This window comes from Lepisosteus oculatus, chromosome 9 (genome assembly GCF_040954835.1).
Source record: "Lepisosteus oculatus isolate fLepOcu1 chromosome 9, fLepOcu1.hap2, whole genome shotgun sequence".
Lineage (NCBI taxonomy): Eukaryota > Metazoa > Chordata > Actinopteri > Semionotiformes > Lepisosteidae > Lepisosteus > Lepisosteus oculatus.
The window spans coordinates 27,779,597-27,803,083 of record NC_090704.1 but is presented as its reverse complement, the minus strand read 5'-3'; the positions used below and the strand labels follow the sequence as shown (position 1 = coordinate 27,803,083).

Below are 23,487 nucleotides of genomic sequence, written 5' to 3'. Positions count from 1 at the left end.
CTTTCTCTTCTGAAAATCACATTTTTCTACCTGAATATTTCAGGTGCAAAAACAAGACAAAGGACAGCAGAAATGCAGTTGTTTTTCAAACACACAAGCACACACACACAACCACAAACATACAAACACACATTAAATGCAGGAGCAAAGTAAAAAAGTAAATCTAAGAGATAAACCAATGAGAGAGCATATTCCAAGAAGAAACAGAAATTTGCTCCTGTTGTGCATTACTAAGTTGGAAGTATGCCCACCTAATATATATATATATTTGTTATATCAATTTTTCTAAGAGTAACAAATCACTAAAATAACGGAGGTATTGTATTCAATGTACAAGCATTTATGCAGGTACACTATAGTGATGAATTTACCTGAGGGTAAAATATCTTTGTTTTGCTAAAACACATTCTGGATTTCACCATCAAAGAGCTAGAAAAAGTAAACAATATGTAAACAATATGAATTAATTAAACTGAAACAACTTACCTTCACATATTCCAGTGTGGGATCCATACAGTACTGCTCCCTGCCAGAAAACAAGGAATAAAAACTCCTTTTAATCCACAAAGACACAGATTTCTGTGATGCACATCACATACAGAAATTTCCCAAGCAACGTCAACACCCTTGCAGACCTACTTCCCAGACAACTGTAATCTGTAAAGAGTTCTGTACAAAAACAGAATGAGCTCCTGTCTCTTGGAGAGCAGAAAGCAAGAGTGCTGACTTCTAACCACGACACAAACTTGCGGGGTTACAAGAGTTCAGAGTTCAACTACATGATGTCACACATGTCAGATAATTGTAGCAATAGGATTTAAACAAACTCCACCAGACTGACACTTCTTTAGAAAAGTACTGTCATTTCTTGATGCTGCTGTTTTCCAAAAACATTAAAAGGTATTAGAAGAACACAAAGAAAGTCCAAATTAAAACAAGATGAAAGGCAATCTTTCAGAATTGACAGAATAGCAATGAGCCCCTGTTATTCATTGATGTAAAGCATCTTCCAGGTTCTTCTGAGCACTGTTCTCTACACTTTCAAGCTTTTTATTTGGTGCTTATGGAGGCTTAAGTATAAAATCTGAACGGCAAAGGATTAGAGACAAGAGGAAAATTAATTCCCCAAGACTTTAATGAGATTGTTTCAGAGGAACCAGTGGAACCAGGAAAAAAAACATTTCCCTGACATTCTGTGAATTGAGTTAAGACATTGACTACTAATTGTACTAACTTTGACTAAAACTGAAAACCAAAGAAATATCCTAATACAAAAACTCAATACAGCACTGTATGTACATTTTCTGTCAGCGAATGTCAATGTCAGTCAATGTTCCGACACAATCAAGAGTCTTAACTCCCTTAAGTAATGAAATAGCCCACATTCCTTTATTCAAAGGCGCACAATATAATTTATACCCAAGATGTAGGAAATGAAATAGAATCAGATCCTGGAAAGCTCTCTCACCACATCCTTCAGGTTCTGGAAAAAACACTGCATTCAGCATTTTCCAGATTTAGCCCTTTAAACAAGTCTGCTTTTTCACAAAAGTCGTCCCCCCCTTCCCTCCTCAGTCTTTTATCTTGGAGTTCTGGGTATCAAAACAGAAGTTGTTACAATGTTCTAGCCTGATCTCAGAAGAGAATCCAAGCAGAGCTGGGCCTGGTTAGTATTAGTTAGCCCCCCAATAAAAGCAAGTAGTCCTGGTAGACCAGTAGGTGGCATTCTGTCCTTTAGACTAGAATTTCTAAAACCAATAACCCAGTGTGGAAGTGCAGTAGGAGGTATAAATTGACATTAAACAGAGGTCTTGATTATTAAAGGTTAATGTTCGAAAGGGTAAGGGTGGTAAGCCTTGTGTTATGGTTCCATTTCACTCTGGGCTGCCCCAGTCAGGCTATCCTAAAGTCGCCTGCCTAGATATAAAGCATTTTGGGATCCAATGGAATAAAAACTGTTATATGACTACAATTAATTATTAAATAAATGGTTTGTGCAGGCCAAACCTAACTTTTGTTCATTTTTCCTGGCACAAAGAGAAAGCAGTGATGTGCCACCTGTAGAATAACAACTCTTAAAATCGCACAGCATCTCAGGAATGTGAGAAGCCAAACAAATACTCTTGTGAAATATAAAAACAAAACAAGTGCTGACCAACATAAGAAAGCACAAAAAGATACATCATCTTTTGACAGGCAATTCAGACATTGAGATGACAGCTCTTTGCTCCATGAGGAGATGAGATCAAAAATGAACGTACATGGAAGAAATTGTCACTCAAAGAAATATACTTGCTCTCACCACTTCTGGTATTTCAGTCAGTAGTCTGTATCTGAAGTCTGAAAGGCCATATTAAAAGCAGCAGCTATTTCACTGTCCAAATCAGTCCTCAAAACTCAGGCAATGCCTGGTTTGACCACCTCTCATACTGTACCTTGTTTATTGTCATACTGTACCTTGAGTCATCCATGCTAAACATGTTGTGAATATGGAAAATACTGTTAGTAACAAGAGCAACAAAAAATCCTTGAAATAAACATGAATTGAGCTTTTTTATTATACCAGCACATTAATGAAGGTATTGTTCCATTGTGATGTGAAAGCATTTCCACAACACAATGCTTTCATTTAATACTTTCAGCTTTAGGCCTTTGTTTTCTTTGATTGAATGGACACTAATTTTATATTCTCTTCCTCCTGCACCAATTTCAATAAACAAAGCTGTCATTGCAGCTCTGGGTCATGGTGTGTGGTACAATACCTTTGATGGGGCTGAACGGCTTTTAAGTTCTATTTAAAACCAGTGTTACAACTGATAAATTACAACAACGGATAAATTACCATCAACCTGTTTTATAGATCCACACACTGCACCGGGAGATGGAGGCGTCAAATGAGAACCAGGTTGCTGTTGGTAGTGTAACTGGTCGACCAGCAGGTGGTGCTCTTCCTTCAGAGAGGCTGCCTTGCTTGTATTGCAGGGTTACATTCCCATACTCATTTGCTGGCACTTTCCCACATTTGCCTCTATCCATGATTGTGCACGAGACTCTTGGAATAAGACTCTTGGAATAATCAAATTATCTCCTATGCCTACATCAAGAGGTGTTAGCGGGACTAGTAGGGGGCACTCTCCCTGCGGTCTGTGTGGCTCCAAATGCCCAAGTATAGTGATGGGGACACTATACTGTAAAAATGCACGTCCTTAGGACGAGACTTGTGGTAATTAGAAATCCCAGGGTGTTACCCCGGTGTCCTGGCCAAATTTCGCTCCCCACTGATAGCTGATGTGTGGGGAGCGTTCTGGCGCACTATGGCTGCTGTCACATCATCCAGGTGGATGCTGCACATTGGTGGTGGTGGAGGGGAGTCCCCATTACCTGTAAAAAGCTTTGAAGCAAAGCATATCTCTCAGATGCATTTGGTTTAAAATATTTTTTTCAATCTTTAATAGACATCATCAACAAAGCATTAACCCAACATATTTGATACCAGTACCAAAACATAAACCAATTACAAAATGAGAACTGGGAGCACAGCTTTACACAGAGGATACTTGTGAGTATTGAACAAGCTACACATCCATGTTGTTGAAGTCTGCCTTCTTTCAGAAAGGAAGAGATCCTTGGATACATTAATTACAAACTACCAATGGGCTAGATGGGCTCATTGGCCTCCTGGGCTTTCTGTGGTTGGCCTGAGCCATGAATGGCAAAATCACAGAAAAGTGAGTATCTTTCCTAACATATAAAAGTAATAAACATGACAGTTTGGCCATATGAAATCCTGGAGTTGAAAAGCAAACCGCCAAACTGTCCAGGGTTATGGTTTATACTGTATCATAATACAGTTCTCAGAATCTCAAAGTACATCACAGCAGATTCCACACATCCACTCTATTCTCAATTCATAATTCTCCCATCAGGGAGATGGAATACGGTACAAAAATAAAATTTATAAGAAGTCTTTTGTCCCCTCTGCAATAAAACTGCTCAATGAATGTATGTAAATGTAGTTCCCCCACAACCTATTTATTTATCCATTTATTTATGCATCACATCCTGTTGTTGTGATTTTATGTGATATATGTAAAATGTGTATGTAAAATGTGATGTATCAAAATCTCCAGTCCCTGAGACATTCTAACAATTGACACAGGAGTCCTGGCACACCACGGGTTAAAGCATGTGAACGTTCGAAATCATCATTTGCGGACAATATGAAACAATGGTGCGCATGGAAAAAAAGGAGAATGACATCATCTACATAAAGCACTCAACTAAGGAACCAGTAATTTGGCTGTCATCCAGCCCACTGAACCACAACAGTATTGTTCCTTAGAAAATTATTCTCAAGCATGAAAGTAGGTATTGCAGGACAGAGTTTCAGAAATTAAAATCAAGCTTGGCAATGATGCAGTGCGGCTCACAACAGGCCAGCCAGTTTATAATCTGATAGATGTTCAGCTTTGAAAAGACAGCTGCATTCAAACTGAATCTGAGAAAGGGCTGGCTGGGCTGTCATGGGCCTGGTGGTGTTTGTTGACAGCAGAGAAGTGTATGTATCCTGAGAACAGGTCCTATTTACTTGAACTTGGAGATGTGGGTTTCAGCTGCTAGCTTCACTGTAATGAAGTTACTGTAATGAACCATCATTTGTAAAATTGTACTTTCAGCAGGTGCCGTTCTATGAAAAGCAGCACACAATTCCTTAAAATATTAATACTGTATAATAAAATGATCATTATTGCATATATTATTAACTTAAAATACATACTATGTGTATATCGTTAATCCTTAAATAATGCAGGATGGCAATGTCTTGTAGTGGTTAGGATTCTAGATGGGGATGTCCCAGGTGTGATCCTGTTGTTGTACCTACTTTAGTGTAAACAAGGTACAGCACTTACATTGTTCTGGTAAATACCCCGATGTGTGACTCATCCCCCATGTCATTATCGAGAGTAATAATTAATGTTAAATTTTATACCTGCTTAAATCGTGGTTTAAAATGAAAAGCTAAAGAAAACCCATGAAAGTACATCATTTCATTTTAGTTTTATACAAGAAAGTGTTTTCTCAGTGTGTTAAAGCACACCTAATTTCCACAGATTTCAGTTATATTTCCCTTGCCGAACTTGGTAAAGTATTTTAAAGCAGAAGAATCCATTTTTAATTTTTAACGTGTTCTTTTCTGAATTCCTGAGTTACTTCTGAAATGTTTTACACATTAGCAACTCTGTGAAAACTTTAAAATCAGAGATATGGTTATGAAAGTGGAGTGAGGGTGACCAGGTTCTAACCATAATCAGATGTGGGTCTCTGTGCTCTCCGAATGTGTCACCCTGCAGTTCCAGTTGGTGTAAAGCAGTACTTAAAAAACCAAATGGGCTGTGCATGAGCTTGCCTTGAGATAGAGATTTCTGACCGTTCCTTCTCCAACAAAAACATTAGGGGCTGATTACCACTTTCCTGTCAACTAAGTACATGTTTATTTAAATAGTAGATGTACAGCAACACAAACATATACAGTACAAAGACAGGACCTGTTATCACACCAAACACCTTGACCCAGCACTGAACCACTCAGATCAGGAATCAGCCTGGTTACTTTAACTGCTGTGGAATGCGAACAGCAGTTGCATCAAGCCAGAGGCACTTAACAGGTCTAGATTTCAGAGAATTGCATTTATTGTATAAAACTGTCTTTTGTAAACCTCTAAAAGCCAAAATGAGAAAACAAAGGATTCAGAGTTTCAGGGATGTCGTTGACACTGCTACAGACTGCATACCTGACTACTATATGTAACTACATGTGACTTTTACAGTAACACCTGTTGGTTATAAAATAACTTGTTAACAATCACACTTTCTAACCAGACACCTTGGCTTTTTCATATCAGGTAATATCTTTATTTGGTTTAAAACAAAGTTCTTTCATATCTAGGACTGTGACTATTTTATTTAAAAGACTATTCTGCAGTTCCATTGAAACACACAGACTATAATTGTATCATGGTGTTTAAGAGCTCTATGAAACCTGAAAGCGAACATGCTGTCTTTTATACAGGCTTAAGTGACTGGTTCATTGCCTCCTTCAAAAGTTTTTTCACTGCTAACAGTTGATCTTTCATGAGTAATTACTTGCAGTTAGTAATTATATGCATGTAATTTAGAAAGAAAAACAAAATCTGAGTTCTTGTGTCCTTTCTCCCTTCATTAACAATCAAAAGGGCATGTAAAGACCCACAGCATATGTTTAGAAAGAAATGTCTCCTCTGCTTTTCCACTTGCTGACAAAATTCATCTAAAACCTCCTTACAATCATCAGAAGAAAAAGCCTTGTAATCCAACCTGTCTTGTAATCATCACAGATATAAACAAAAAAGAGTCAATTTAACAAGACACCTCATTATGCACTTCATTATGAAGTATTTTTTAATCTGCTTTTTTCAAGTGGACTAGGTTTGCTTTAATGCTAAACACATTCCTCTGATTCTTCTTTCTGAAACACCCTTGAGTTCTGAAGGCCAGAACTGTTTATCTCAGCAACAGTTTCAGAGCCAGCCTCAGTGTACCAGGAACATAAAACGGCCTTCTGAGTAAGTTATGTCAGACTGTCGAGAGTCTGCAGATCTCCGCAATTAACCATGACTGGCACAATGGTAAAACTTGTCTTTAGCAGCTACAAAACCCTTTGAATTGTAAAGATATTCTATGATAATACTCAGATATTATAATAATAACATAGTGTCATATCTATCAATAGTGTCCAACAAAAACACATTTTTAGGCCCTGAAATGTTTCAGTTAATTTCCTACATACTAAAGAATTCAGGAAGAATACTTTCCTTTCAAGGCAATGAATGGATTAAGTTGGAAGAGAATCAATGGAATGACCAATGTACTTTGAAAAGAGATTTTTATATAAATGTAGTTGTGGTCGATCAAAAATTGATTTTTGACCAATCAGTATTTATCATTCCACCCGTTTTCTATCTGCATCATTCAATACAGGGCAGCAGGGGTGCCAGAGCCTAACCTGGGAAACAAGAGGTGCAAGGCAAGGTACACTCTGGACGAAAGGCCTGTCCATCCCAGGGTACACAGAGACAGACACGCACACTCACAGCAGGGCCAATTTTCCCAGAAGCCAATTAACCTACAACGTATGTCTTTGGACTGTGAGAGGAAACTGGAGCGCCCAGAGGAAACCCACTCAGACACAGGGAGAATGTACAAACTCCACACAGCGAGCACTCCAGGTTCAGAACTAAACCCAGGGCCCCAGTGCTGTGAGGTAGCAATGCTATCCACTATGCCACTCTACTGCCCCAATCAGAATTCACAAATTCTAACAAATTCTTGCTCAAAATTGTCATGAAATGCTTCACAGTGTTATGCTGTTGTCCTAAATGGATGGATTATAACCCTGTTTGGCCCAGACCAGTAAATAAAGTATCTCCAGGCTCTCTGTAATGTGGGCAATGAATTACCACATGAAAGATGGAGTTCAAAAAAGTTTTCATATGCTATGTCATTAATTCCTTTTTAATCCTCAGAGCTGATCTCAGCCAGCTGAGCTCATACTGCTAAGAGCTAATTTCCCTACATCTTTTTTGATTAATCTTTTTTCTTGTTCCCTATAGTAATAAAGCACGCTTAAATCATTAGCTTGGCTCAGACTTTTACATTTTTACTGCTTTTCTAAAACAAATCCTTTGTTGATATCTCAAGAAAATCTAAACATTAGAAGGGGGCATCTTATATTAGTAACTAACTACAGGTGATTGCTTATTCAAGCCCTCACACACTCAGATGAATCCACCAGCGCATTCATTACAGAGACATGTTGGACCAGACCGCATGAATGTCAGTCATTCCCATAGTCTTCTCTGACCACTTACGTAATGACATACTAAGCCTAAGAAAAAAACAGCCATCAATGACCACATCCTTTGTCCATTTTCCAAGCCAACAGTCATGATCTTGCAATGTAAAATTTCTTCCAAAAGTGCACCGAGGGAAAATGAATTATGTACTTGAAGATGAAGCACTCCATAAAAAAAACAAAAGCCTAGATCTTAAAAAGTGCATTAGGTTTCATGAGCCAGAGAATTACAAAACTATGTGCAAGTATATTTCCAATAGAGAACAGAAGGCACTTCTTTACCCAGAGGGTAGTGGGAGTGTGGAACAAGCTATACAGCCCTGTGGATGAAACCGATACTTTGGCTTCCTTCAAGAAATGGCTGGATGAGAGTCTTGGGTTAATATAATATTAAGTACCAAACAGGCTACACGGATTAAACAGCCTTCTCTTCTTTGTGTGCTCTTATATTCTGAGTTCTTATGGAGAATTTTGACATCTAAAGAGAAGCACAGATTTCCTAAGCAGATTTAATGTTATTGTATAACGGACACACTGACACGGGACAGGTTTTGAAACTGCTCCTAAACCGAAAGAAATGTAACCATAAACTTAATCATGAATTTCTGTTTAACTGATATTGACTCGAATCGCCATTCCCATGCTCGTCGGACCAACAGTCACAGCAGACTCACTGCTAACAACACCAATCCTGTCATTTAATTTGTAACCATAACTTACATGGTCACATACCATGGGTAAAAATCAGTGACACTCGTCAGACTCCAATCCCATCCAATATTTAAAGCCTGGCTTTTCTTCTTCTGGTGCTTTAGTCTTAGCCATTAGCTACTGGTCTTAGCTTTCCCCAGCCACTTACCATTTGTGCTTCGGCTGTGCTTGATCTACATGCTCCTGGATTGCCCATGACTGTGTTTCGTGATTCTTCTGGATTTTGACCCTGGCTTGCTGTTTCTACTTTGCTTCCGTGTTTTTCTGTAAGTACCTCCAAGCCTTCCTGGAGTTTGACCTCCCCCTGTTCCTGGCTACGATTTGGATTACGTTTTGCTTGTTTGCTTGTTTCCTGAACCTGCACCTGAATACAGTCAGAAAGCCTCAGACTGTAGACTTTAAAATGTTTGTGCAAACTCTATTTACTTCATCTGCTTCAACCTTTCACATTTCCTAATACTTGGGAGTCAGAAGTGACAAACCTACCATATTGACACTCGTGTCCTATTACAAAGTATTCAGCTAGCCAACAACATGATTTGCTATCAATCACACATAAAGAATACACATATAAAGGGTCCGCTGACTTCTGTAAGGAGCAAAGGAAATTAAACATTATGTTTCCCATAGTGGGCAGCACAGTGGAGCAGTGGTTGGCATGGCTTCCTTGCAGTTCTGAGGCTGTGGATTCTACCTGCATGGAGTTTGTATGTTCTCCCGGTGTTCGCATGGATTTCGTCTGGGTGCTGTGGTTTCCTCCCATAGCACCCAGTCCAAAAGCATACTGATAGGTTAATTGACTTCTGGGAAAATCAGCCCTAGGTATAATTGTGTACATGTCTGTGTGTCTGGCCTGTGATGGAGTGGCATCCAATCCAAGGTGTACCCTGCCTTGTAGCCATTGCTTGCTGGGATAGGCTCCAGCTCCACATTGTCCCTGAATTGGAATATAGATATAAAATGGAAGGTTGGGTTTTCCAAAGTGAATTATGCCTAGTACAATTAATAAAGCAAATCTATTGAAGAGAAGGTTCTCTAAAATTTCATAATTGTACTTCAACCTGGACAATTACCTTTTGTTTTTAAACTGTAAAGTTTAAACTTTGTGGTTTACAGTGTAAACCACAGGTGATTAAAACGTCCTTTGGCAAAGTTTATTTTTGCTTAAAAAAGCATTAATTTGCTCAAATTAAGATGTGATTTCTATTTGTTTCTATCCTCTGTGAACTTCAACGACACAAAGTATTTGATTAATCTATGTCCACCTGGAGTTTCTATTAATCTGAAAGTCAAACAACGTCTCTTCCAACGAGTTAAACCAAGTAAGAGGTTTCTGTGTGCGACTTAAGTGAAAAGTAAATTATTCTACAGCTGTGAAATCCATAAGAAAACTTTAATGACTTTATTTTGTTATTCAGAAGTCAGTTCATGTTATTTAGCTGACCTTGAAGCTAAATAAGCTCGGAATAAACTCAGGTTTTTAGTGACATACAACATACATAATATTTTCTTGTTACAGAAATAATGTTCTTCCTCCACATCAAGCAAGATATTAAGATAAGGTGGGCATGATGGCCTCCTTCCACTTAAATCAGAGATTGATGGGAAAATGAAACTTGATGGATGTGAATGATGTTACTGCTGATTGTTCAACTGATGTGTGCACCAGCATGTTTAATTGTGCAGCTTTTTTATACCTTTTTTGTAAGAAACATTCACCACATGTAACTTCTTTGTGAAACAAAAAGGCAAATACAGATAACATATACAAATTGAGTGTTAATGTCCTTTTAGGAATCCTTTGAGCTGCAGCCAAATGATTCCAACTTTTCTGTCTTCTACACAGAATCTTTTTAAGCTCCATAACTTGTCATTTCCAGCTCTGGCAAAGACCAGAGAGTAAGGCAGTGTGGTTCTGGAGACAGCTGTGCTGTTTTCTGAAACTGAGCCAGGATGCATCCAGAATGTTTTTTTTATTTTGAGAGGTGCCTTGATGCTGCTTAGAGGTTTTACATCCAGTGACTTCTTTGTTTTAGAATCTTACCGAGATTGGTGATGTTTATATGTAGAATGTACACTAAAAAATACTTTACTTGCAAACTAAGCCTGCTTTGATTTGTACAGTAAATTTTTGGAGAAGTATTGAGCAGCTGTGTCCTCCCATTTAAATAAACTCTTAAATAAACTCTTTGTATATAACTCGTCACAACTGATTTCAGTTTAAAAAAAATAATTACTTTGTGTTTGTTACAAAGTTTATACCTGGCTGAAGATTAAAAAAAAACCTAGAGGCAATTTTTCTCCATGACCAACTTTTTACTTTTTATTATACAGGTCATACTCAAGAATAAAATACTTTGTTTTTATCTATTGGAAGTGCACAGGACTAATGAAAATTGTCCAGAAAAACAAAATGTCATTCTGCATGAAATACCTGAGGGATCTCTATAGCAGCAAAAGAGCATCTTGATGCTTTTAGCATAATAAGACTTAGGATTCGTCACATCTGCTCTACTGCACAATGATGTGAGGAGTCCCCTGCCTGTGAGAGGTAGGATTAAGCTCAACAAATAATCTCAGTTATCCACTTCCATGTGACAGACATCAGAACCACGCATTACTCAAATAGAAAGCTCCACATTTCTAAAACACACGACTAGCCATTACAGAAGTTTTCTTTTCTTAAGTGATGTCACATGGAACTTACAAAGAAGCTTGCTGAAGCTCCTGAAGACAAGTCTGCAGTGTGACACTCTCCCTCTTTCTCTGTTTCGCACCTCAATTTCATTCATTTAAAGCTTGCTGGGCATTTATTGGGGCCACAAAGAGAGAGCGCTGTCCATCCTCTTCAGAATAGAAAAGTATTTGATACAAAATCGAGAGTCCTGAAACCACAGAACGTTCTCTAATGTCATGCAGCATTGCATGGTGTTGTTATGGAAACCAGCTGAGGTCTGGGTCACTGCTGCCACTGAAGAACAACCTGTTTTTTCTCATTCTCTCTTTCTCTTGTTTCTTAACATGCTATCTAAGATTCAGCATTCAACGTGAACATGTTTGAAGGCTTGTCTCAGGCAATTCAAATGTCAAAGAACCAAAGTAATAGTAAACCAAGGAGACACCAAAGACATTATTAGCTTCCACTAGCTATATTTTCTGGTCACATGTAAATGAAAAAAAAAAAACGAAAGCATTTTTTGCTTAAAATTGTCTATTTATAGGAGGCCATTTGACTCTTTTTGCTCATGTAATTCCAAGGAGTCAATTAATCCAATGATGTCATCCAGCCACTTCTTGAAAAAAGCCCAGGTTTCAGGCAGAATGCTTGACTGCTGTTAGTAGCTGGCCAATACTGAGCAAAACCAGAACCTCAGGCTCATGGACCTCAGTGTGGACTAGCTCGCTCTTTACCATCTGTCTGCCTGTGTTTCACACTGTCTTTCTGAGGTCTGAGCTTCTGTTTTTTTCATGCTTGCTGGTGTGTTTGATCATTATTGTCTCTTCCTCTACCTTTCTGTCACTGTTTTCAGATGGTGGTATTGCTACCTGCAGCATTTCCCACCATGGGAAGCCCTTTTGTGAACAAAGACGGAAGTTTAAATAAAGACTTCAGGTTCTGAAAATTATGTACTCACACGGTTCAACCCTTTGACGGTGCTGGTGAAACAGAAAATATCTATATTTGCTTATCTATTTTTGTGTCTATAAACCAATCTAAATAGATATTGATATTGATATTTTAGTAGCGTATTGTATACTTACGTATTTGAACTTATCACATATCTAAATATATTTATACTGATACAGTCAACTGTGTCTCTTGTGTAAGACAAAAATATTCTAGTTCGAAACTTCAGCCATTCATACTGATCACTCATTAGTATCATTCTTATTGATACTTCTCTTCTTTAGTGATTAGTATCTAATTTTTTTAGGGTGTTTAAGAGGTATGGATTACTTAAAATCCTTTTTATAGAGCATGCATTAAAATGTAAAAATCAATTTTAATTAATCACATCACGGCCTTTCAGGTAAAGACTGCTTTGGCTTTAAAGCTGTGCCTGGTCTAAAAGAAAACATCATACTTCATTGTTGCAAGTCTTTGTTTTAGCATCACTGAATGTGTGAAATCAATTTTAGTAACGCGTGTGTATTTTGGCCTTTGAACACCTGAATGGAAACTCACAGAAAGATGTTCCTGCCAGATGAGTAAGACGCTGCTTGTAAACATGCAGCACCTTGTTGTAAGAGGTATAGCAGAAAGTCTGGCCTGGCTGTGCACTGTGCAAACAAGGAGAGCTGTATCCCTGCTCAGATAGCATCTGTTAGCTGTGGGGAATCTCTGACTCAAATGGAGATGGCTAAAAATGAACCCAGAGGCAACTGCAGGCCAGTTCTAACTTGTGTACTGATTATATCTTAAGTTGACCTGATAACCACGCTAGGCACTCAAAGTTGTGATGCTATTTCAGGGAATTGCTTAAGGCACATAACCCTAATGACGGAGGAAAAGGACTGAGATCAGAGCAATGTGATAGACATGTTTTATGTATATTCATAATCAACAATTTTTTTTTTCTCGTTCGTCCAGACTTGAAGAAGTTTTCTTTATACTTTTTCGTGGCAAAATTTGGCTGATCACGAAGTTATTTCATCTTTTCTTCTCCTTCATGCCCCTTGTCTATGTCTGATCTTGCTGTTAGAATGTTTGTAATGAATATAATAGTGGAGTAAATGTGAGTGCATGGTCAAGTACAAAGTTGCAGAGTCTCATCTGTTGTCCACACATTCGGGTTCAATTCTGGTTTATTAGCTTGAGACTATGTCAGTAGACAGTGATGCACATGTGTACCAAGCCCCATCAAGTTATCTGTGGAGACTCCTGGGAGTACCTAGGGATCTTTGAGCCTCCAGAAGACACACACTGTTTCAACAGGTTGTATTAACTCCCCTGCAAGGTGGACATAATGTGTTTAAGGGCTGGGTGCTAGGGTTGGGGTTAGCAGAAGCTCACCTACTTTCCTCAGTGTATGTCCAGGGATTCTAGTGATTCTAGGATTCTAGTGTGAGCAACACTAGGGTTCCACATTGGGGAAGATTATAAAATAGAAAAATACAGGTAATTGGTGATTAGACTTAAAACATCCCGAGAAATAAAACTGAAAGCACTTAAAATACGACCTGTGCTTACATGGGAAAAAAAGTTTAACTCAGTGAGAAGAAGTGACTAAATCAGATTTGTTTGAGTGGTCTGGTTTTCTTGGTTTGCTTTTAGAGTAGCTGAGTTCTTTCCTTCACACTAGTTTTGACCCTTTCAGAAGCATATATTTGTAGTTCAGCATAAAAAAGATGCACATTTCTGATGCTGATACGTCTTAGAAAAATGTTTTTAGAAATTGTTGTAATATTCCGGGTTGGTGTTCATCATAATATTCATGAAGGTAATGGACTGGGATTGGATCCTGGGTTTGCACAGTTCTTAACTTGCAGCCATTTAAGTACAGTTATTTCTAGAGTTATTGTATTTTAAATAGTAACAATTCCTTGCATTTACGGTATATACAGTAGCACTTTTCAACTCAAATCTCTTTATATATAGGATGTTTGAATTTAACTTATTTCCTTTGCATGTCTTCATACACTTTTTATATATTTTCTATTGCTTTTGATTTTTTTTCTTATCTACAATGTGTTGTGAGGTGCAACGGAAACTTAGGTCATGGCCTCCTAATCATCCCCATCACTCAACTGGCTTCACTACTCTATTTTCATTCTCCTCTCCCCGATAGCTAATGTGTGGTGAGCCTACTGGTGTAGTTTGGCTGCTGTTGCATCACCCAGGGAGGTGCTACACACTGGTGGTGGTGGGGAGGGGAGACCCCATTACCTGTAAAGGGCTTTGAGTGGCGTGTCCAGAAAAACACTATATCAGTGTAAAGCTTATTATTCTTAAAGTCTGCTTGACTGACTAGTGATGTTCCCCTAAGGGAACACCAGTCCCCAAATTTCAGTGCGGACCTTACAGGCTGACTGTCACCTCTTTACCTGATCGTGGCCTTGCAGTTACTCTGTGTGGGGACGGGGTGCTCCTCGATGACATTGTGAAGGAGCGGAGAAGAGGGAAGCCGGACCCTGGCAGGGTGAGGCAGGGTGCCCATGTGGCTGTACATGTCGCAGGAGCGGATGGGGGCAGCCCCCTTCTTCTTCCTGGGCAGGGTGCCATGGATGGATGCCACTTGATAGGCACTAGGCCGGGGCTCTGCCACGGCCGGCCTGCTGCTTAGGAGGTCCATGGAGGTAGCGAGTGAACACTGCCGGCTCATGTGCATGTTCCTTGGGAGGCTGACAAACTTCCCCTCAGCCATCATCTTCAGCTCTGAAGAAAAAGAAGAAAACAGCAATTTGTCGGCAAAATCCAAGGAAAAGGTTTTGGAATGCACTCAAGCACTCAGCACGAATACACGTAATGTTTCCCACAAGAGTCGGACAGGTTATTGCTATTTGGCGTGATAAAAATAGAAGCAGTACATTAAGTCCTCATTTGTTTCTTCAGCTCAACTACTGAAGACCAATCGCCGACGAACCTGCTGTGTTATCAGATAAAAATATCTGGCATTAACAAGAAACAACTAACAAAGAAGCTGTCAATAACCTGGCAAGTGTTTATTAGAAAAATAGCTCACAACCAGTTCCAAGAAATTATTTATAGACATTATTAATGACAAAGGTAAAACTACTTTTTATATAATAATATAATAATTCCTTACACTTATATAGCACTTTTCTGGACACTCCACTAAAAGTGCTTTACAGGTAATGGGGACTCCCCTCCATCACCACCAGTGTGCAGCCCCACCTGGATGATGTGATAACAGCCATAGTAGACCAGTATGCTCACCACACCAGCTATCAATGTGGAGGAGAACAGAGTGATGAAGCCAATTAATAGATGGGGATTATTAGGAGGCCATGATTGGTAAAGGCTAACGGGAAATTCGACCAGGATGCCAGGGTAATACCCCTACTCTTTCGAGAAACACCCTGCGATTTTTAATGACCACAGAGAGTCAGGACCTCAGTTTAATGTCTCATCTGAAGGACGGCGCCTGTTTACATTATAGTGTCCCCATCACTATACTGGGGCATTAGGAACTACACAAACCACAGTGTGAGCGCCCCCTGCTGGCCCCGCTAACACCACTTCCAGCTGCAACCTAAGTTTTTTCCAGGAGGTCTCCTATCCGGGTACTGACCAGGCTCACACCTGCTGAGCTTCAGGGGGTTGCATGAGGGGTGATATGGCTAATAAATGACCAAATTAGTTTTACATTCATCAATTTGTTTATTTTTAGCTAATTGTAACTGATTTTGTCATTTTAGTTAATGATACCTCAAACTGAAATGTGAAATCACAGTAGGCAAGGGTATTCTTTTTTATATGCTTATGTCCAGAAGGAAATTCAAAAATGCATTCTACCTGTCATATTTGCTTAGCTATTTTTTTTTGTGGCTTTTCTCAGAAACTATTTTCCTTTTATCCTCAAAACACTCAAGGGATAGCAGCTCATGTTAAAAGCAGTTTTTGTGGGTTGCCAAATTTCTTCCAGACAGATAGCTTGTGTCTTCAGGTGCCACAGAGATATAATTGCTATTTATGCACATTCTGTATGAAGAGCTTGGAGGACCTCCAGTCAGTTCTGCCTTCATGCCCAACCCCACTGAATGCTGACAAATCGGAGATGGTACAGTAAATGGCTGTAGGCTGCAACACTACCCCACCCCATCTAGCCACCTGGGTCTTCTCAGGTCTCATAAAGTATTTACATTTGCATTCCAGCACCGGGCTGGAGAACAATTAGTTGGCATACCCAAAAAAGAGGCAAAATTAAATTGCAATTTAATATCTTCTTATTTGTTTTATTGATGACGTGCACAGACGTGGTAACATTTCTGAGCTGTTTTGTTATTTTTAAATATGGGTTATTAGTTGGCAGAGGATTTGGGACAATGATATACAGCCTAGTAAAATGCACTTCTGCTCATAGGGAAGCCAAAGGTGCATTTTCCAATACAGTTCGTGGGGGAACTGAACTCACGCTGTAAATGATTTTTGTCCATTTCCAAACTTCTTTGTAGAACTGTAAACATCCTTTTGGAAAACTGTTTTTTTCCAAAAAAAGAAGAAAAACTCTCCCTATGAAGCTGCTTCTTTATATTTTCTAAACATTGATTTAGTGCTTCGAACACCCATTTTAAGCTAGATATTCTTAGACTATGATACTGTACGACGTAATATACTTTAATCTTTATATACCTGCAGATAAAGGAGTACAGAAAAAAAGCTTTCATCTCTCATGAAAAACAGATTAAAAACAGATTAAATATGATAAAAGTTTTCCTTGTGGAACTGGGCTCAGTGTACAGAAAGTGATGTCATCCGGTTTGAAACCTGGTCAGTGTCAAATTTTCCTGTGGTAGGAACCTGGCCTTGTGGTATAGTGGGGTTTGGCAGCGTCTCGAGAGTTGTGCTGTGTCTGTTCTGCACCCATGAACAAACATGATCGAGCTCTAGGGGGGTAGAGTTTCCTTCATAGCTCTTGTCTACCTTTTTAGATTGAGTTTTAAAATGAAATAAATATTCCAATTCCACTTGAAGAACTTTGCTTCAAGTAACAATATGAAGAAAGGCTAGACTATGGGAGCCGTTGATGCGAAATTGTCATTGGTGGTCTTAAATCTAAAATCAGCTGAGAAATAAATTGAAGTTAGACAATGAGTTGTCCCTGAATGACCTGTAATCCTTATCTAAGCTGTCTGTTGAGAAGAACAGAAGAAAGAATCTGAGGAAAGTAGTCAAGCAAGCCTGATGACCCAGACAGAAGCATAGAGTTACAGTGCACTGACCCCATTTAACAAGCCTGTAAACCTATTCATGACTAAAAACAGTCCCAGCTCTTCCCCTATAAGGACAAAGTAGTGGCTGTTGCCATCGCTTTACTGTATTTTAAAAACTCATTGTTCTGAACACACTGTGTGATCACAGCTTTCATACTCCAAAATGTCCTAGAACAACCATTTTTTTAAGAACAGAGGGAAAACTGAGTCTAATAAACTAACGTCCAGAAATTTGCATCCAAGGGGATGAGCTGACATTCTAGACTAAAATCCACAGAATATTTAGCCTAAATTAGTTACCTTAGAAAAGTTTGTGTTGTTCACAATATTCAATAGAACAAAAAGGAATGCTTCATTACAGATTTCTAAGTTGTCTAAGACAAATACAAAGGAACTAAAGACTATGAAGAGTTGTGTGCATATACAGCTTTTACATTATTTCTGAGATCACTAACGTCCCACAAGTCCCCAATTAACATGTGTGATCAGACTTGGCTGTTTTTGATGTTTTGTTGTTCCCACCCTCACACCTTCTCCAAAAAGATAAAGAACAGCTTTTTTATGTATCACCAAGATAAGAGCTGAGGCCCAATATGAGCTCCTGTAAAAAGCAATTTACTATTCACCCTGAATAACCTGTAAACATAGATTGGTTCTGCCAGATGTGTTTATCTGCAGTATATTACATATATAGAATTACTCATTTAAGCCACATTGGACACAAGTGTTGGATTTTGCTATGACACATTGAGCTACTCACCCCATCTGCAATCACAAATTACAGAACATAATTACTACATTTCCTGTTCAAATGCACTAGAATTTCACAATCATTTTAGAAGTAGTTCATTTTCTAAGGCATTTACACACAATTGTTAGGTGTCTACTGTTTCTGCCCTTTGCTTGTTTTTTGTTCTGGTGTATTCAGGAGTCAACATATTGAAGTGAAACTTATTTTTAGAAAATGCTGAAGCAGACGTGCTATTGGTGGCTTGGCAGAGGGTAATCAATGCCATGACTTTGTTGTGGAGAAGGCCTTGGCACACACTCCTCAGCTAGGGGATTCCTGGTTCCTGGCTGTGTTGGTGGCTGTATCAACCTGCCTAGTAACAGTGACCACAAAAGGGAAGCAACCTCACTCATCAAACAGCAGCTGGGGCAGATGTCTCTTGCTGGATATCCTTGCAATCAAAGCCTGGCCCTTTAGAGCTGTCTTTCTTCTTTGCTTTGTGTTTAGAGTTCTTTATTTTTTGCTGTTTATCCCTTGGCTCTCTGTTTGCCTTTATAGCAGTAATCAATAGCTATTTGAGCCATCTATAATCCCCACCTAATGCAGTGGTGTCTACCAATAGCAAAATGAGCTCATCACATTTTCCTGTGCAGACTGAATCAGATCTGTTTTACTGTTTGTGTCTTGCCTGTTTCAGAATGCAAACAATTGTTATTGTGATTTGTGGAGGGTTTGTTCAAGATATTCAGTAGGAACTAGCGCTGGTTGCAATTAATTAAGGGTGATATCTGGAGCGATGATATTCAGCACAGTAAATGGAAAAGAAATTGAACTCAAAGATCAATCAATTGCTTTCTTTGAAACCTAAAGGGGAAATGTTTAACTCTGGACCTGTTATACCCAGTCTACAGAAATAACTACTACACATTTCAGTACAATGTAGGGTCTAGTCTTCAGTGTCTTTTTTTAAAAAACTGCTCCATGGCAAGTGAAACACACTTGAGTGAGCTAATTTACTGATCTTTTTCTGGTTACTCAACAACAAATATCAAAGTCATGCATGTTTGGGACTGTTATCTTCTATGATAAACTCTCAGGAGTCTGTTTTCCCTTGTTATTTTTCTCAATTTTTTTACTTAATATTTTTTTATTAAACAGTGCATAACCGAATGAAACTGGATTATTTTCAATTTGCAAAAGATCTCATATGATACTGGATGTGCAGTGTTGCTATAGAGCCAGCCATTGCTTCTGTTCCTCAGGATCTTGGGAACCGCATCCCTGACTCTTTAAAGTTATGGCAGCCACTGTGTGGCTCAACAAGAATTCTGCTGGAATTCTGTCAAAAAGAGTGCCTAATTGTACCTTTATTTGTTTTGATTTCTTGTTTATTTGCACAGGTCTGAAATATGATGTGGAAAACATTCCAAAATGTATAACTATAATTTAACTATAGTCATTCTGTATTCTGGCTTGATGGTTTGTTACACACTCAAAAAAAAATAACAATTGCTGCACAATTTGCAGAAAATTAAAGAAACAGGAAAATCTAAATTTTGCGACTTCTCTCTTATGACACAGGGGAAGGTGGGAGGTGGTAATGTGACTTTACTTGTGTTTGCTTTGCTGGGTTACTGTAGTTATTTGACCTGTTATGGAAGAAGAACTTCACAAAACAGTCTGCTGGAAAAGTTTGGATTTATTTTATTTTTTATCTAACTATGCACGAGTAACCCGCAGAGTGCCTGGTGAAAACTGCTGTTTAAGAAAAGCAATTTAGCCCGACTGTGGCAAAGGACATCTGTTAACAGTTAAGGAATGCTATTGAATAATTAGCCTCCTGTGGCACAAAGTATCGTGTGGTGGCATGGTAAGGGTTAATCTCTTTGGCTCACGGAGCCTCCCGTTCATCAAGACAGATTGGCCTCCAGCTGGGGCAGTCTGTGCTGCCTCACTGTCATTCCAATCCACACTCAACACCAGATGCACTCCACTGAGTGACATCATCTTTTTCAGAGCCGCCAGCGAAGGCCTCTGTTTAACTCTTCAGCGAACCAACCGCTTTGTTTGCTTCTAACATTAGCCTTCACTGCCCTAGTCCAAAACACGCGGGAAAAAATTTCCCTAATGCTCTCAACAACACAAACACAAAATCCATTCTAGCTGTGAATCAAACACATTAGCAGTATCTTGAAACTTTCTAATGTTTATTTTTCAAAGATCCTGTATGATATCTCCTTTATTTTATACAAAGAACCTCATGGTGATTAAAATTGCCTATACAATTTTAAAAATCTAGTACCAGTTAAAACAGCTGCTATAGCTTTTTTGGGTAAAGGGCATTGCTCCAACACAAGCAATGTCCTCCACCTGTGATATGAACCTGTGACTCTCACATGACACTACTAAGTAGGAGTCTTGAGCCCCTGTCCAATACTCCACACTCTTGTCAGTAATACAATGTCATTATTGATGGAAAAATAACACATTTTCAACCTTTTATCTGAAAAACATAACCGTTGTTAAGGAACAGTCAACATGCACCCAGATTTTTTAACAAATTTTGTTTTTCTTTGTTTGCTACAGTAGTTCTGTTCCCAAAGAGATAAGCACGACAACCCCTTCAGAGTGTGTAGTAGTGAGGTGTTTAAATCTGACAGTGTACCTCACTCTACACCCCATATTAGACAAGGTAGACAGCTTTAATCTCTGTACCTTCGGCCTGGTCTCTACATCCTTAGACACAGGAATGAGAATTAGGAAGAGGCACACATCCATATTTAGTAGTAAGACAGACAATTTGTTTACTCCCAAGATGAAAATTTACACCGTTTTTTTAGATAAAACACTAATCTAGTATACGATCAGCATGCAATTACTAAAGACACTAATAAAAACCACAGCAATTAAAAAGAGGAGTATCAAGGGCCTCTTAATAAAGAACAATTTCAAGGTTATCTAGCTAAATGAAAGCAGTAGAAGTGTATTTCTTAACATTCATGGGAGAAGAACCCTTTTTGACACTTTCCAAGAGAAGGACAGCACAACATTCTTGTTTGAACTCATCCCCCACACTCCTACAAGGAAACCTTATGAATAATGCAGTTTCTTTTAATTAATTCAGACCTGCATGAACAAAAGCTAAGACATGTCAGGAGAAAAACCACACTCTAAATTGTGCTTTACATCATTCAACTAGTTGACCACAGTATCTGTCTGAATAAACTGACAAGAACAAAATTCACATTTTTTCTCAACAACTTTAGCATGATTATTCACAGTGCAGCAAATACGTTGTGCAGAACTGTCTGACTGCTAGCTGGAGAAAAACATCTGTTGCAGCCATACAGCTTGAACCCAGTTAAAAGGGCTACTCTTTAGATATGCATCATTATTTATTGTAATTCATGTCCCTAATTAAAGGAGCACCAGAATTGAGTAAAGTAAATGAAGCCAAGTGAACTAGAACAGTTCCTCTGGACACACACTATATTTCACGTCACAATGGTTTCAGTTAAAAGAAAAGGTTTCCCAACCTGTGAGTTTCCCTCTCCTGTTTAGCCAGCATACGAGACAGCTCAATCAGACAAGGCAGGCGACTGCCTGCAATATCCTGAATCTTTCAGCTCGTACTTAAATGGGCACTTGAAAGGTGCCTGTTCACTTGACTTAAAATATGTTTGCCCCTAATTATGCTTCTGAATGGGAAACCCAATGACAAACAAAGACTGTAAAAAGGGCACAAAAGAAAAAAAAACTAGAAACGGAGGAAATGAAACTCAGATAGCCTTTCCCACTGGAGTTTGTAACTTAGCCTGATTGAGCCGCCCCAGAGTCCCACACACAGAGAGTGAAGGATCTGCTCTCGGACCACCCTTTCACTCTGAAAGAACAATGACCCCAACTGTCACATGACAGACCTAATTTTCGGGGCCCTTCCTTTGTTAATGGAGGGGATAACGTCTTGCAATAGCTTTACATCCACAAACTGTGCCTGTTCCCAGCAGAGCACCTTTCAGCCAGCCAGAATAGTATGGCTCTGTGTGACATATTAATCAGAATGTTATTAAATAGCACAGCAGCATCTATCATTCAGTTTGTCTCTGGCTTCCAGGCGAACATAAATTGATTTTGTTGCCGCAGCCTAGAATTCATTTTTAAATCTTTTTGTTCACAAATGTTGAATCTTAATTCCAAGTGCAACTGTTTAAAACTGCCAACCAACAATTTATATGAACAAAAATAATTTCTCTATTTCCACACCTCTAGTTAGTTTTAGAGAATCAGCTAGAGTTTATTTAGCATTACAGTTGAAGTAAATGTTTCCCTGGTGCACATGGTGCACATGGCTCTGAAAACAATGTGAATAAACCAGCATATCAGTAGGTGTTTGGCCTAATGATGGGCTTTGTTGAGAAATGTTACTTATATTTATGTCCAGAACAAAATCCTATAATTCATATTTAAATACAGTAACTTCCACTACACTATCCAAAAGTTTTTTTAAGACAAATGCAGAGCTCACTCACTTTGTTGTATTCAGATATATTTTAAAATACTCTCAACAGTATGGCTACCATGACCTTGTAAACATGAACAAGTGTCTTTCTTGGTCCCACTTGGTGTGTGTCCCATCAGCTGTTGGCTATTGCAAATATTTTCTGAATGTATATTTCCCAAACAACCAACATGCTTTATCACAACAGTTGCACACCTTTAATTCTGACAACTTTATATTCTGCTAGAAGAGAAAGTGAAAACAAAAAGAAAATGAGAAATAACTCTCCTTCCAGTCAAGGTTTTGTTTTGCCTTTTCCCTATTTCTGCATTTAAAATATTAATCAAAGATGATTTGGACTTTCAGTTTATCTCCATAAGCTTCTGAAAACAGTACCACTTTGTGCCTCTTAAACGTACCTGTATCCCAATCCCAATGAAGTCTCCAACAACAACAACTTGTTTCTTTTCTTCCTTAAAGAGGTTTACTCCTTAAAGAATCTGAGCCAGAAGCCAACGCATACTGAAGAAGAAAAGGTTAACCAGCAAATGCGCTGCTTTTCATTCAAAGGGTGTCCTTTCCAGAGAGCTTCGTGTTTCGTTTTGTATTCCCCAGAGCTGTCCTTCCTGCAGTGTGCACTGTACTGGTGCTTCCCAGCCTACAGCGCTGCTCTCATGCTTCAGCTCCGCAACACAAACTCTGCTCAGATGATTTACAACTTCCCAGCCACACCCTCTTTGCATGGGTAAACCTGGAGTCACT

General features: G+C 38.8%; 1 protein-coding gene across 5 annotated transcripts in view; it reads right to left on the bottom strand.

Moving 5' to 3' along the window:
• The window catches only part of bcar3 (BCAR3 adaptor protein, NSP family member), a 114,723-nt gene that overhangs the window by 42,444 nt on the left and 48,792 nt on the right, over nucleotides 1-23,487 (bottom strand). For 2 of the 5 annotated variants that reach the window (XM_015356288.2, XM_069194324.1), the window contains 2 exons: nucleotides 14,648-14,978; nucleotides 487-526 (listed from right to left, as the gene is read on the bottom strand). In XM_015356288.2, coding sequence (XP_015211774.2) covers nucleotides 487-526; nucleotides 14,648-14,978 — 371 coding nt within the window. Of the gene's footprint in view, nucleotides 1-486; nucleotides 527-8,750; nucleotides 8,802-14,647; nucleotides 14,979-21,763; nucleotides 21,785-23,144; nucleotides 23,394-23,487 lie in introns of those variants that run through there. The other 3 variants (XM_015356289.2, XM_015356290.2, XM_015356291.2) reach the window with 3 other exon arrangements.